This window comes from Triturus cristatus, chromosome 3_2, assembly GCF_964204655.1.
Source record: "Triturus cristatus chromosome 3_2, aTriCri1.1, whole genome shotgun sequence".
NCBI lineage: Eukaryota > Metazoa > Chordata > Amphibia > Caudata > Salamandridae > Triturus > Triturus cristatus.
In genome coordinates this window covers 161,676,460-161,693,415 of record NC_140584.1, presented here as the reverse complement: position 1 = coordinate 161,693,415, position 16,956 = coordinate 161,676,460, and the positions used below count along the sequence as shown (strand labels likewise).

Genomic DNA, 16,956 nt, shown 5'->3' with positions numbered 1-16,956 from the left:
GCTCGCCATGCCGCCGAGAAGAGCGACTGAAGGTTCGCCTGAATGGTCAAGAGACCATTGAAGTTAATAGGCCCGTTGGCCTTGTTAGAACACAGTGCATGTCACTGCACCTGGAGGAGAAGCAGGAGAAGAGTGAAGATCGTGTCACCCTAAAGAGCTGGACAAACGGAGGTGTGTCAAAGACAACGTGAGGAGAAGCAAGAGGACTCGTAACACCAAAAGCCAAGAGCTCCTCCAAAGACACCAGACAGCCACCCAGGCAGACCGACGGCCCTGGCGACAGCACCAAGGGAGAACCACACATAAGCCGCAGCTAGCGCCACACGTAAGCCGCAGCAAGCGCAAACCGCATTGCTCCCATCGCTTCACAGTGAGACCGTCCAGCCCAGAGTATCGGCAGTCGGAGGTGAACGGCTTCCCTGCTCCTGACTGCACATGCCCGAGATGCGAGAAAAGGTTCAGAAGAGGCAGTCAAGTGGCTACGGCGTTCATCCAGAAACCTCCTCTCCTAGTTAATCTTCGCCACCTGTAGTCCTGGCCCAATGGCAGCTACGTCATCAATGCCATGTGCATGACACAGCACTCATGAAGACACGTGGGAGTGTGACCGGAGGGTCCACACCAAGAATCGGACAACCAATTGAGGCCAGAAGGGGAAGTCGTGATTGGCAGGGCTGGACGATGAAGAAACCCAAGCTACAACAGGAGTGAGTCCTGATACAGCGACAACAAGGGAAGAGGGGGAAAACCCGAAAAGGAACTGGTAACCGCACAGCGGGAGGCCGAGGGTAAGCCGCACAGTCTGCGCGAACCGAGTCTCATGCCTTATGTTTCACAATGTGTTCATCACCCTCAGTCATCAAAGTCCCAGCAGCCCAAGAAGCCCAAGTACACAAATGCAAGTGCTTCCCAGAGAACGTGGAAGCACCTGGCCGCCCCTGCCTCAGGTGATCGACTTCAGACTGAAAGCCTGCAATCATCAAAGTAAGTCATCACCAGCCATCGTCCAGATTCACCACACGACTGGCCATGCCATCACGCCAGTCTTCAATCAAGTGCGTCACTCGAAACCATCTGGAATACACATGGAATGGAGTCCTACACCCGCGCCGACTTAGACAGCAAGAAGACTCGGAGGTTGTCTGCTAACCTGGTCTACACCTGAAATGTGGCAGCGAGAGCATGTCCTGACCAAGATCCATACACCCTTGAGGTTTTTGCGAGAGACTGGCTACTGGCTCCCCGGTGGTTTGCCGCTGCCCCCAGCTGGCACATACGCAGCCCCAATCGCAGCCTATCAGCAGTCCCGTGGCAAGCCCGATGAAGGGCCTCCCCAGGCGGGAGAGCTGGAAAAGACATTGTTTCCCCCCGACAGGTCACCAGACACAGCAAGATATCCTCAGAGATACTCACGGCTATGCCGAAAGAATCCAGTGAACTTTCACCATGGACTCCAACCATGATTTTGACGCACCAGTTAATGAACAGTCGTTAATCACCACATGCCATCCTCAAGGTCAGCGAAAGGATGCCAGCTGGGGCCAAAGGGCCTGATTCCACAGACCCGTCACTAGAGTGCCGCGGACATCTTTGAGCAAGCATTCGTGTCCTGAATAACACAGGTTAATGATGAAGGCCTGCCGAGATCGTCCTGCTACCTTTGGAGTCACCAACCCTGGTCTGTTGTCTTCGGGATGCCTGACCCGAGAAGCTGATGGACCCTGTGGTGTATATTTTCTTGTTATTTCTCCCTACAGGTTGGACTAGGAAACTTTTGTTTTTATTAAAATTTGGGAGGAATGTTGTGTCCTGCGAGACACGTTCTAGTGTCTCGACAGGCACTATTATAGTAGCCACTCCCCTATGGGAGTGGACACACACACACCCCACACCCATCCATAACCGGCGTCACGAGTGACGTGACCCGGCTAATAAAGGGGCCCGAGTGCACGTGCTCGTGGCCAGTTGAACTATGGTAGCCACGGTGTCTGTGTCACTTATTCCTTAGCATGTGGGACCAGGGCCCACGACATCACAGCGCTCCCGCCGGTGGGCGGACCATGCATAATAAAAGAAAGGGGCAGGCCCGCTCGGGGAAGTCTGCACCCATGAGCTAACTGATGCGTGTGTATCCATTCATCCGCGCAGCGCGCACACTGCCATACCCGCGGCCAGTGCGCCATTAGAGATGTAACACTTGAGAGCTGTGGAGACAAACAGTCAATCAACTCATGGTTTCCTCCACTTACCTTGTGTTTAGTGGTCACTTCAGGAGATGTTGTACATCTTACTTATAGTGTTTCGATAAAGTTGTTTGTATATAGTTTGTCTGCACAACATAGAGCACTCTTAGATGCTTCCTGTATTGTTATGTCATCATAGAACACTTGGAATGTATTTAAATGATGTCATGGAATGTTGGTGTCAGATGAGCCATTTTCCTTGCCCGTAAGCCGTGCTCTTTTGCTTGCTGCCAGCAGGCCTTTATATCAATACATTCATATTTATTCATCCTAAGCTGCGACTTCCTTTTGTTACTACAGTGGGGCAGAACAGCTGGGCAGACTGTCAGTAGTGAATGAACCCGGCCCGTCAATCACTCACTCGGCCTAACCGATCATCACTCACAGCCTATACTAAACCGTGTTGTGAAATCCCATGCAGCCGCAGCTTTATCACTCACTCCCAGCAAGCCCAAAAGCGTTAAGTAGTGCCCGTCTGCCGTGGCCACTTGCGAGCATTCCCTACTATCTCTTGTCACGTTCACTGACCAATCGTGGCTTACTTGCCTTCGGTGGTCATCAGATACGAACAGTGTTTACGTGTTAGAGAGGCACGTGCAGAGTTTACAGCCAATGAGCACCTCGAAATTCCGTATAGCGCAGCACGATTCGTTTGGGTGTCGACACTGCTCCAATCCAAGGGCACCTTACGTTTTTGGAGATCCTCCCACTGCGAGACGACTCCCAAAATATGACCAGCCCTAGGATTGGCTTCAATGCGACCCGGAAGAACTGAAATTACGAACAAATGTCATCAGTTTAAAGATCAATAACGGGCATTGGCTGTATTTACAGTCTATCCGTGTTAATAGCGGCTAGGTGGACTCTTTATTATAGATCGGATTCTGTTGATCTTCCCCAGGTAACTGCATGCTCTGTGCTTGCCATCTGTTATGGGCAATGGTGGATGGTAGTCTTTGGGGAGGTCGAAGACTGGTGTATTTAGGTACTCTTTGCTGTGCATAGTTGGGTGAATGGACATTCCGTACGCTGTTTCAGTAATACGGACGATGGTACCCGGGTGTTCTTTTTGTGGACGTGCCTCTGCGACCCGTGCTTCATGATGTCTTTCGCTTTTTTCCTATAGCGGTCGATCTGTATGGAGTAGAGTCCAGCAAGACATGACTGACCAAGAGAACAACAACAGCATTTCCCAAAATCCTTTTGCAGCTCTTTTCAGTTCCGTGGCAGATGCCAAGCAGTTTGCCTCCGTGCAAAAGCAGCAGCTGTCTGGTAAGTTGTGGTTCTTAAAATGGGTATAGACCACAAGGAAGTCAAAGACCCAAGAAATAAAGGCTGGCAGTTGCTGTGATTGAAATTTAGAAGTTTTGTTACTCGCTATTCAGAGAAATGTATTGTAGTCGTGCAGGCATTCTCCCTTCCAAATTGAAGAAGTGCAGATACTCAGTATCGGACAATACATTTCCATGTAAAGCACTGAAGTTGTGTCATTGGTGTAGTGTTGCCCGAGTCCTTATAATCCAGCCTGGACACTAGTTAATTACAGGGCACAAGTCCTAAAAAAAAAAGTGGGGGGGACTAACCAAATTAGGCAGTATGCAAGTGACATTATGGCACGTCACAGCATGACATCATAGGAAGTGACATCACAACCCATGACCTCCCAGGAATTGACATCACAAAAAGGGACATCCAAGTTTAACATGTCACACACATGTTCGCAGTTCTCATGAAAGCTTTTGAGCGCATTATGAGATGTAGCACATGATATTTTGCATCTGGGTTCGGCCAAAAAAGCAAAGCAGTCCTGACGCAAAATGTGGACCTCAATTAATCCTTTAAAAAAAAAAAAAAAAAAAAAAACTCTGCCACAAAGAAGTTGGCAATAAGAAGAAATGTAACAGTATATCTATTCTACATAATTGGATGCAAAGTCTAAATTTTAAAATGTGTAATGGGTTTAAGGCACCTGCTGCAGAGAGAGATCTTTATGTGCCCAGGAAACACTAATAGTGGTAAGATTACTTTGGAGGGTAAAGCATTTGCTGGAGAGACAGGTGTTTTCTCTAGTCCCAATTTTGAATCAAAGTAGTGTAGAGGGCTAACGTGTCTCCTGCAAAGCACATCATCTAACATGTGGATGACAGATTTTTATTTTATGTAGCTAGGTTAGTGAGTTACTACTTTTAACGCAGAAATCCTTTTGTTTCTCACAGTTCATAAATTGTAATCCTTCTAATATAGCACAGCAAGCTATGAAGGACCTGTAACTCCTATACATTGTATCCTTCACTGTCTTAAGTAACACATTTTGTATATTGATTTACACATTTATAGGATTCATTGTCAATGTATAATGTGCATGTGCAATGTAAAGGGTTCTGACACCCTGCATTCAGATGAGTAGCACTATAAAAGAAGTAAAACAAAATAGTGGTATTTAAATTGTTTGCGTAAATACTGTGTCCAGAGCAATACACCCTATATTCTTACATACATGGATTGAACAATGTAAAAAGCATTCCTCTCCAGTATTTGTCAAGTGATAACAACAAGGTGTCAGGTCCCCAAAGCTTAAAGAATGTCTTGGGTGGCAGGTATTAGTAATTTTTAATGTATATTGAATTAATAAATCACTGTTGTGCTCATCTCTAAATTGTACAAACAGCACCACCCAGTGGCATTCTGTCACAAGTGCCAGTATTGACAATTAAGCGCCAGTGATGTCACTGACCATGTCATGAATGATGTAATATGTGACCTCATCAGCAGTGCATTGCGGGCGCGTGAGTTATAGTTAGCAGAACTAACTATAATGGAGGAATTTCTATGGTTTTGTACGAGTGAAATGTCCAGCTAACTAGAACACCCCTGAAACCTATGGATTTTTTCTGTGAATTTCTAAGGTTTTCTAAATGCTAATTTTTAAGTGTAATAGTAGTTGTTATACCTATTTTTTTGTACTGATTTTCTACAGTTTTTTAACTGTTTATTTATAAATATTTTATTCATTAAATAACATTCTATATTCTGAAAATTGCAAAAAAAATAAACTGAGTTACTTTTTTGTTGTATTTTTTTATTTTAATATATTCTTTTTTATTTAATTTTTTTAAATTTCATCGGAGTCACGCACCCAAAGCGTACGCATCACGGTGGGTGCGCGGATTCTAGTCGCCACTTTAGAAACGTCATGAAGGATCCGCGTACGGTGTGCGACGGCTGCGTGTTTTTCAGTTACATCATATACATTTAATATTACGTGATGTGCGCGATTGGTATGCGACCAGTCCGCGACTCCTGCGCATTCGCGGCACATGCGCATTGCGGTACGCGACGCTTGCGCGGTGGCGGGTCCCGCATGATGTCATATACGTGATGGGGCACGCTGGGTGCGCGACTCCCGCAAAAACTTTTTATGTTCTAAAATGATATGTATGTGTTTAATATACATATTAGGGCAAGAGACTATCTAAGATAGTCATAAAAATAATATATTTGTACTTATAAACTTATATTATTTTTAAATATATTTTCGCAAACTCGCGTCTGGTGTGTGCTTTGTTAGCGCAGAGTGCGCGGATCCCATGTGACCTTAAAAAAACCCCAAAATATTTCATTTGTTCATAACCTTTCCCACTGTAACTATTGAAGGACCCCACCCATTTTAATCATTCTTGTTGGAGCATCTTTAGAGAGACCTCTCTTTTCCTACAAGAACTCTTTTTGCTTGTTTTTTTTTTTTTTTTTTGTTGGTGTTTTTCAAAAAATATCAAACAAAATGGCATCTGGACAGCAGCAGAAGGAAGTATCTTCTGAAGAATTCTTGCAGGAGGCACTACGTCCACAGAGGCCGGAACCTGTCGTGTGGTAATTCTTCACTTTTCCACCTGGAGAGAAGAAAGTAAATGCGAGAAAGGTGACGTGCAAAATTTGTGACAGTCCTGTCAAGAGGCAGTGAAAAAAAATAATCTTGTGGCACTGCTTCTATGTACAAGCATCTCCGAACCACACATCCTCTCAATCTTGCTCGGGAGGAAATGAGACCAGCTGCTTTGAACCCCTCACCTGCTATGGCAAGTACATCTGGAGCGTCCTCAGGAACACCTGCAATGGACTTTAGGCCGGAAGTCTCCTTTCTCGAGCAACACTGCGTGAAGTGTAAGAACTTGTATGCTTCGGTGAGCAGTCAGTGGATGCAGTTTGTGCTGCGCAACTCAACCATCGTTGTTAATTTTTTTTGTTTTTGGAATGATCAGTAATTCCAAATGTTTCCTGTTTTATTCGTTCTTTTTTTTTTTTTGTTCATTTTTTTTTTGAAAAAACAAAAAAAAATACAAAATTGTTCAAGAAAAAAAAGGTCTTATCAGCACTACCTTATCTGGTTAAAGAAAGAACTATAATTGTAAGATAATGTGTGAAAGTTTGGTTGAATATATGTATACAGCATGATTGACTGAAAGAATGCTGACTTTATAGGTGAAGATTTAGGAGGAAGTACTGCAGCGTGACACTGCAAGCTCTTTAGCTGCACTGCAGCACTTCCGAAGCACAGGGATGTGACCTATGTACATGAATATGTTGCAACTCTGTGCTTCCCTCTGCACTACTACACAAACTGCAGCCATGCGGTGACACAGGCACCCTTGCACCATGGTGCAAGGATGTCTGTGTCGTGTGGAGATCAGTAAAGGCATTTTCCTCTTTCAATGTATGCTGTGGAATGCAGCATGCATTGAAAGAGGAAAAAATGAGGAGAAATGAAAACAATTCTCCTTGTTGCGCCTAGCTACACCAACTCTAGGATGGCGCAGCATTCACACACATCTCCAGATTTACGATTTCTCATAAATCTGGAGATGTGTCTTGTTCTATGGGTGTTGCGTGGGAACACCCACAGCAACATCTATGGGACGCCCCTTTAACGCAAAGTTCTGTGTATGAAGGGGTCGTATTTACAAGAAGAGGAAAAACCACGCAGGGTGGCTTTTCCTCTCCTTGTAAATATAAAGGAGTGCCGGGCGCCATCACTACGTTACAAAAAGTGACGTACTGGTGGCGTAGTGTGCTTGTAAATCTGCCCCATAAGTGCTTAGGTATTGGCAGACTGATACAATAAGAACATAGTGCTGGATGGGTGATTGAAGAATTGCATGAGACTGACAGGAGGTATCCTACGCTGCATGGGTACTACTTCAGTATTTAATGGAGTGGACCAATAGCATGTATCTGCTTAGAGATTTGTAGGGATTATGCACAGAATATTTTACGTGTACTTGTGTTGGTGCCTAGGTCTTCTTATAAGAATACCACTAGTAACTGGAATGATGACAGTGCTGCAAACAGAGTGAACACTTAATTTATAAGTGCTTACGTATTGGTGGACTGATAGGATAAGTAGATAGTGGTATATAAGTGATTAAAGAAGTGCATGGGACAGACTGGACAATTCCTACACTGCATGAGTACTAACTGGGTATTTAGAAGAGTGTATCAATAGTATGTAGCTAGTTAGAGGTCTGCTTGGATAGTGCCCAAATTATTATAGATGTACTTGTGTTAGTAGCCTGGCCATTCCATAAGTTCATGACTGGTAACTAGAATAATTACAGTATTATAAACAGTGTATAGTGAATTTATAAGTGCTTAGGTATTGGTGGAGTAATGGGATAAGTAGATAGTGCTGGATGGGTGATTGGAGAAATGCATAGGACAGACCGGAGGATTCCTACACTGCATAGGTACTAACTGGGTATTTAGAAGAGCGTATCAATAGGTTGTAGCTGGTTAGAGGTGTGCATGCATAGTGAACAAAATATTGTACATGCACTTGTGTTTTTGACTACGCCATTCCTTAAGTATACGACTAATAACTGGAGTAATTTCAGAGTTGCAAAGAAAGCGCGTGCTGAATTTATAAGTGCTTAGGTATTGGTGGAGTGATAGGATAGGTAGATAGTGCTGGGTGGTTGAATGGAGAAGTGCATGGGACAAACAGAAGGATTCCTAGACTGCATAGGTACTAACTGAGTATTTAAAAGTGTGTCAAAGCTATGTAGCTGATTAGAGGTCTTCATGTATAGTGCACAGAATATTGTAGCTGTACTAGTATTGGTGTGTGTATGGTTTCGAGAATGGTAGTCTGTATTTTAGGGTGTGAGGAGGTGCATCATATGATCACGTAGATGATGTTATCAGTGATGTCATTTGAGATGTCATCAGTGATGTCACTGACCATGTCATGAGTGATGTAATATGTGTCGTCATCAGCAGTGCATTACTTTAATCCAAAAAGCTGGCGGCCATATTGGCCTGGTCACGATGTGAAAATTCAGGAATTGATACAATAAAGAAAGGAAAACAAGTGTTGATATGCTTACAATGTCATTTCAGCATATCTTGCCCCGTGACCGCCATACCTGTATGTTCGTCAACGTGACTTATTCATAATAAACATACTTAGAATTTCAAATATCAACATAAACAATGGACTACACATTACTTTAAAGTGAAAGGCTATCGGCCATATTAATCTGGGCACGTTGCGTATTATAATGGTTCTTGCACGAAAGAAAAGGGAAAAAAGGGGTGTTAATATACACACACTATCCCTAAATAAAGTTCTAGCGATTATAGTTCCATTACATTCACAGCTCATTAGAGATGTCATGAGTGATGTAACTGACCATGTCATGAATGATGTAATATCTGAGGTCATTAGTAGTACGTTGCGGGGGCGTAAGTTATAGTTGACTCAGTTAACTATAACTGCTGAATTTCACTGGTTGTGTATGAGTGAAATCTGAGTCTAACTATACCGTTCCTGTAATGTTTGTTTTTTTCCAGCAAATTTCTAGGGTTTTTTTTTTTTTTTTTTTTTTTTTTTAACGTTAAGTAAGATGCATATCACAATGGATGGTGGGGGGTTGGAAGCAGGGCCTGGCATTGTGCTGCCCCCCACCCAAGCTTGCTGCTCCTGCCTTCCCTCCTCCTAGCCATTCATTGTCCGAGTCCATGTCCCTGCTCCCTTATTATAGCCCTGTGTGGCCGTTGTTCTGCCACTGGCCTTCCCACCTTCTCTGAACAGTTAGCTTGCTGCCCCATCCACCTCCTCCCTATCCCCTGTTGTCTGAATCCATGGACTAGCCTCCTCCCTCCTGCCATGCATGGTCTGATGTGCTGCCACTGCCCTTCATTTAGCATGATGTACCAGTCCACTCCTCCTGCCCTCCATTGCCCAATTCTAGGCCCCATCATTGACCTCCTGCTTAGCCTCTGTGCTTAGCTTGCTGCCCCTATTCTCCTTCCCCCTGCCCTCCGATGTCTTTGTGCATGCCCCTGCTCCATCCTTTTTGCCCACCATGTTCCATGGACCTGCCACTCCTATCTACTCTGAGTGCTCTGTTGAGCTGCCACTCCCCTCCCACCTGCCTAGCATTGTCAGATGACTGTAACCTGTCCCTGCCACCTCCACCCTGCCTGTCCACATTCCATGCCCCTATCCCCTTCCTCCTGTCCTCCATAGTCCATTTTACTGCCACACCCTTCTGCCCTCCCTGGTCTATTGTGCTGCAACTGCTCCTCCTGCCTGCCCCGTGTGGTCTGTTGTGAGGCCCCTTCCCTTGAACTCTCTTGTCTGTGCCCAGGTCCTGACCCTCCCTTCTATCCTCCATGGTCATTTGTGCATGCCCCTACACCCTCCTTCTTGTCCATCATAGCCATAACCCTCCTGCTTGCCATGCATGGTCTTCTGTGCTGCCACGGCCCCTCCCACCTTCCCTGTGTGGGCAGCTAGCTGCCCCTGACCCCCTCCCACCTTCCCTCCATGGTCTGTGTGTGTATGCCATCATAGTCTCACCGTTGCTCTCCATGGTGTGTCTTGCTTCTAGTGCCCATCCTGCCTGACCTCCATGGTCCTCTTGGTGCTCCTGCCCCCTTGCCCCCAGCCCTCTGTTTCCATGTGCAGACCCCTATTCCATCCCTCCTAGCTTGTCTGTTCCATTGTAATGCCCCTGATCTGTCCCTCCTGCCCTTGATGGTCTGTTATGCTGCAGCTTTCTCTCCTGTCTATCCATTATGGTCCGCTAGCTACCATTGCCTCTTTCCCCTCTGTTCTCTGTTGTCCAAGTGCATGGTCCTGTCCCCTCCCTATTGCTTTCTATGGATTGTTGTGCTGCACTCCCGTACCGCATGCCCTGTGTGGTGTATTGTGCTGCTGCAAACCCTGATGCCTGTCTGGTAGGGTCAGTTTGGTGCACCTCTCCATGTCCCTCCTGGCCTCTGTTATCCGAGTCCATGTCCCTACCCCAATACCTCCTTCCTTCCATGATCCTATGTACCATACTTGCGAACATTTTGAACTTGGTAAGAGGGAGATTTTGAAAAAACACTGGGGTATTGATTTTACCCCTTTGAGTTGCATTGAAAAAAGAGGATATTGTAGACAGGAGACAGATCAAATAAAGCCCATTTGAGCTTAAAAACATTGGACGTTTCCTGGCTGAATCGGGTCTGTTGGCATGTATGGTTGTACTACCATTGCCTCTTCCTTCTGCCCACAATGGTCTATTATATTGCCACAGCCTCTCTTGCCAGTCCTGTATTGTTGGTTTGTTGCCCCTGCCCCCCTTTCCACTGCCCTCCATAGTCTGTTGTGCTGCCACTGCCCTTCCTGCCTGCCCAGTGCGGTCAAATTGTTGCCTCTGCACCCCTCTACCTGCCTTCAATTTTCAGAGTCCGTGCCCCTGGCCTCTGCCTCTCAACAGTATCCTCATGAACAACTAGATTGCTAACATTCTATATTTATTTAAAAAGTGTGGAACGCCTGACGTCATCTTGATGTAATCAAAACTGTAATACCTAGAGCATTTCGTTTAGAAATTACATATATGAGAGAGTCTTATTTGCATCAACATTATGGTTAGTGCTCTAAAAAACTAAAATGAGGACATGTTTTCTGAGTTTTCAAATAGCAACAAAGCACCTTTTTAAATTATTTGTTATCTTTGTTTTTTTTTATCCAGTTGACCACTTGATTAAATGTTGCACTTAGGGGAGAGGATGTGGTGTTACTTCCAGAGCTGCAGACTTTGCAACTGGGAAGCCAGGTTGGAGTTTCTGCTTCAGCTAGAAATTCTGTGATTCTGGTCAAATCACTTAATCTCCCCATGTCTACAACCAAAATGAACTTGTTCTTGTGTGATGTAACCAATGCTCATGTAAAGCACTCCAATACCTGACAAGTCTGCACTATATAAAACTGCAAAAACACAAACAATAAGTGTTTTGCACTTTTCTGTCATTGGGTTACATGTGGGCTACATCTGGGTGAAATTTGTACTGCATTTGGGCTCTTTTGTCTCTGGTGGCCATCTTGGGAGATTTATTTGTTATGAACTTTCCTAATTTCCTCATTTACTGCAGTCTCCTCAGTAGGAAATACTTTCAGTTTTTTACTTTGATTCCATCAAGAACTTATTCAGATGTGGCATACATTTGCCATCAATTCTGAATGTTAGCACTCTAGTTGCTCATTAGATCACTGTAGTAAAGCTACTGCTCACCAGGGAAGTCTGCTGCTGGTATTGAAAGTGCATGTTTCAGTCTGCATGTCAGAATCTTTTTATGAAATAGAAGAGGATTTGAGAAGTCAAAATGTGCCCTAATTTTTCTTTCTGCAGCACTAATCATACTTTCTATGGCAAAATGAACCCCCTCATTTTGTTCCTTTGCAAATTAAATGTTTTAAGTGTTACCACTTAATTCCAATCAAGATGGCTTCAGGTGTGCCATACGTTTGTTATAATTAGGACTGTTAGCGCTCTAGTTGTTCTTTGGAACACTCTGGGAACCTGCAGTAGAACACAAAGGAATCAACTGACATTCTCTACCCTTTTTGGATGTACATAATTTACTGAGAATGTCAGACTTCATTCTCACATGACTGAGAAAGATAATGTGAATTTACAGAAAATATGCTCTCCGTTCAGCTTATAGATCACCTTCCAAACCTCTGTGGGAAAAGCATGAGAAAATAGTTTTCTCTCAAACATGATTCATGATATCACAGCAGAAGGATTTTTGACCTGGTAAAATCACCTTAGAACACACCACAATTCCTAAAATGAGTATGGTAACATCAACAAATGATTTATAATATAACTAAAAGTCTTAAAACCTTCTATTAACTGCAATGCTTTTTAACGAGGTGCTATCCTGTATACTGGTCCCATGATGGCTGCCAACACTTCTTGGATGAAGTGCTGACAGCCAATCAGATCTCACGATGAGATGTGTGGTTAGGCTCCGCCCAGATATATATGTGATTTTACTTTTGATTTTCTCAGGAACTACTGAACGGATTTACACCATTTAACCAAAAGGCACGACCCTGAACCAAGAGCTACCTTTTTGCCAAATTTGGTGTAATTCCATTCAGCAGTTCGGGCTGTAGCTGCGACTAAAGGTTCCTATGGAAAATTGCATGGGGAAAACACGTTTTGGGACCCCCCCCTTTTTTCTCGGCCCCCGCTTGACGAATCACCCTGAGACTTTCAGGATAAGAGCGGACCGGAGATGGCCAAAAGTTTTGAAAATTTCGCGAAAATTCGTCAACCGACGCCAAAGTTATTGGGAATAGACTGTTGCGGATCTCCTATGGAAAATAGGTCCTAACTATAACTACCTACTGGCGACTGCCAGTAGGTAATATATATTATAAAGGGCGAACAATTACCCATAAGGGTGTCAAGGTGCTGGGGGCCATCGGGAATATTAAGCGAGGTATTGCCCAGAGTCACATGGTGCTGGGCTAACACGGCGCCGGGGTTCCAGAGTAAGTCGCCCTGGCTGCTGCGCCACACTTTTTTTCCATGGTACTACAAGTTAAGAATATTTCATTGGGGCCCACCTCTAGCAGGGTGGACGGCGTCCACCCTGTGAATATAGTGGGTGGACGCTGTGTGCTCGTGTGTACCCTGACTTGTGCCCTGTTTAATTTGTATGCTCTGGTATAACGCACTGACCTCCATTTGTGTGTGTGTGTTGTTTTTTGGGCTGTTTCATATTGCGTGAACCTGACCCGACAGTATTACAACGTTTTACACAAGCATCAGTTACATTTCACAAGGTCACAGTAATATTTTTTTTAAGGCACGGGGAGGTTACGTGATATGCTCAGGATGTTGAGCAGGTGTAGAGTCTCAAACCTGATTCTCCAATTCCAAAGTCGGCAGCTCTGGCTGTAATGCCACATCATCACCTGATGTCACTCGGAACATATCAAACAGATCAAAACTAACCTGGTTCATACCACATTTACTTCCCCAGTATTACGCTGCCCAATACTACTACATGACAAATAATACTTCAATGCTCACAGTTCAGAGAATGAATTCCCAGTAGTCCGTACAAATCCCCTGACCCCTACCACTGTTCGCTGCACAAATTCACTGCCCTTCTGCGAAGTGCTTGGTTCTGCTTTGAGGTTGTATTGTTGAATACCTCCTCGCTAGCACTGGGGTTCAGTCATCATCAAATCACTTTATTCGATCTAATTAAAATATAGATCATAAAAGTACATTACAACATAAACTACATTTCCATAAAGTAGTGGTGCATATACTGGAAAATTACAAATTGCATCGGTACAGAAATTGCAGAAGAAGGAAACCTCAACAAATACTTGTGCACAGATATTAAGTAGAAGAAAAAAAAATGAAGCACAGCTATAAACATGGGAGCTAAAACCTCACACGAGTGTCCGCCAAGCACTCCAAGGTATCATAAATTAATATAGCAGTGTTGCAGTCATTCTATAATAATTAAATGAATGTTAGTTCATAATATACATAATTTCGATAAAATGAGCCTTAAGTAGGTCAGAATAAGATCTATTAAAAGCAGGTTAAGATGAAACTTTCGGTCCATATTAATAAAAGATAGAAGGATAATCAAAAAATTTCTACCTGGGTAGGTGGTTAGGAGATTCGGTTGGAGCTTTCTACCGAGTAGATTGCCTAGTCATTATTGATAGACATAAGTAGGATGCTACACAGTAGCACACAAGATGATCAGACAGCATTTGAAGGAAATATAGAGCAGGACGACATTGCGTAAATTTGTATTTTCGCATAAGAAGGAAGATAAATCTTTTGCGGTGCACCATATAAAATTCCCCCAAAAATATAAGGTGTAGATTAGTTTGTGGAGATGTACCATCACGCGGGCAAAACCGGCAGCGTGTTTGGGGGAAAAGTTCCTGTAGGGTGTCCCAGCATGCACGGGAAGAGGTTCAGTCTAAATCTTACTAGTATAAAGCGATGTTGTGCATTAGTGACAAACACTAGGTAGGAGTTTACATCATAGGGGAAAGAGGGTATCTTCGAATACAGTAAAACCATGAATTTGTTACGGTTGCTTTCATGTCTGTTGTTCCATCTATTAGAAACATTTTTAATTTAGGATTTCGTGGTCAACAAACAGTTAACTGGGTTCATAAACAAAGACTGCAATCCCAGGGTGGTCAGTGTGCCTTTAACCTATTTAATCCAGGCAACCTTTTGTACGTGGTCAGGGGTTAAACAGTCTGATATTTTGGGTAAAGACCAGTTTCCTTTCTCTTCAGTGAGTGCCATATTAGGATCCGGGCAAGGCGCACCGTATCTAATCAATAAGGGGCTCTTGATGCATGTTCGAATTAGAGCAACTATTAGGGAGGGCTTAAAGGTTTTTGAAGAAGGATTCTTCAGTACTTTGTAGGGCATCTACATTTGCCAGACCCCAAACCCCTGCCCCATATGTGGCTACGGAAATCACTTTTGCTGCTTAGATCTTTTGAATTGCCTTCAATGGCTTGGACCCTAGTTTTTTTGTATAAAAGCAAATCTGTCTAAAATACTTTTTTTTCCTAACAGACGACATCTGTTAGCTACCCTATTGGTGCAAGTGGCCATGCTATTAAATAAAACACCCACATAGGAAAAGGTTTGGGTGATTTCGACTGCGCCCCGCTTTATAAAAGGATGGTAATATTTTGGACCATTTCCCTGTGACCAGGATAAAAGTTTTAGATTCATTGACTAGGAGGTCTAAAGATGACATAAATAAGACCTACTCCTCAATAAGGTTTTGCATTTCCACCCCGGTCCTTGGTACAGCATAATCTGCGTATATATTATGATATGGGTACGCATTTTATTCACTATAGGGACATCTATTGTAGAATCTTCCAGAGTTGTTTCGACACCATTGGTATAAATGGAGAATAGAAAGCGGGCCAGGACACAGCCCTGTTGGACTCTCCTATTGATCGGCTTCCCCCCCGCATACACGCCGAGGCTTGTGAATACAGTTGACGGATAAAGGAGATAATTGTCTTGTCTATACTCCTCTCCTTCATAATTCTCCAAAGTTTATAATGGGTGACTCTATCAAAAGCTGCTGAGAAGTCCCTAAACACCATGTACATTTTGCCCTATTTGGCTATGGTGTACTTTGCTGTAATCCGGTTCAGATTTGGATATTGGTCCAGGGTCCCATTCCCAAATCTGTACTATACCATAATTAGGATATTTTTCGCTTTGTCCCATTCCTCTAATCTGTTAAATAATAGCCGCCCCATTAATTTAACTGTGCCGTCCAAAAGAGAGACGGACCTATAATTTGTGGGCAATGATTTATCTTTTTTTGTCGATGGGAAGAATGTTTTTTTCCCCATGATATCGACGGCCCCAGCACCGCAATTGCATTGAACACATTAGTTAACAGGGGTACCCAAAGGGCTGAATGATCAAAAAATATATCTATAGGGCCTCGTTCAAGGCATGGGGCCTTGGCGCTGCTGCATTGCAGCAATCCACATCTGCCATAGTGAATTTTAGGGGGGGTAAAGGGACGTTACTTTCACCATTGGGAGGGTATTCTCCCCCTTCAGGGGGGATCCCATATATACTGTGGTAATGTTCCACCCAGGTGCCTTCGTCCACGTGTACTTTTAGGTTTGGGCCTGTGCCCCATTTCAAAAAAGGATAATTATTTTAAGCCCAGAATTCTCTTGTATTTTTAGAGGCTGCTGCATGTTTGATGTTTTCCCAAGCCTCCTCATTCAAGGATCCCAGCCTAGCCTTCCTGGCTTTCTTGAATTGATGACTCGTGTGCCTGACCGAGACCTTGTCTCTTGGTTTACTTCTAAGGGCCATGTGAAGTTTGAGTGCTTTAATACAGGCCGCATGAACCATTGGGGTTCCGCAGGGTCAAGAGACGACATTGGGCGTGTTAGGTTACGCCTCCCTTCGCTCAGAATTCTCTCAAAGGCCTGTATTATACTAAGGGGATCAGTACACGGATCAAGGCAAGTCATTATGTCCCTCTGAATAGTGACTGCAACCAAAGGAACCAGTTCATCCCTATTTATCTTAGCCCATTTAAGAACTATACAATTCTTTCTTGCGATGTAGCGTGCAGGAAGTCTCATCAATGGATGACTGGATCTTTCGTTCCATTTAAGTTGACAAGTTATTGCGGCGTGGGCCCTAAAATCTGAAATGTGGGTTTTAATGTTGCCAAAAAGAGGTTTTAGAGGGACCGAGACCACAAGATATTCCAGAGCAGAACCCTGTATGCTAGAACCAAATGTCTTTTTGAGGAGACCAGTGATCTCGCCAGTGGGGTTAATGATTTCCATATTCCTTATGGTCAAAAGTATATTTAACGA

The 16,956-nt window shown here is 43.9% G+C and overlaps 1 protein-coding gene across 1 annotated transcript in view; it reads left to right on the top strand.

Annotated features, from left to right (window-relative positions):
* Positions 1 to 2,951: 2,951 nt before the first annotated feature.
* The window catches only part of UBE4A (ubiquitination factor E4A), a 218,920-nt gene continuing 204,915 nt past the window's right edge, over positions 2,952 to 16,956 (top strand). Inside the window, exons 1-2 of the mRNA XM_085647409.1 lie at positions 2,952 to 3,144; positions 3,370 to 3,515. Coding sequence (XP_085503535.1) covers positions 3,404 to 3,515 — 112 coding nt within the window. The 5' untranslated portion in view covers positions 2,952 to 3,144; positions 3,370 to 3,403. The remainder of the gene's footprint in view (positions 3,145 to 3,369; positions 3,516 to 16,956) is intronic.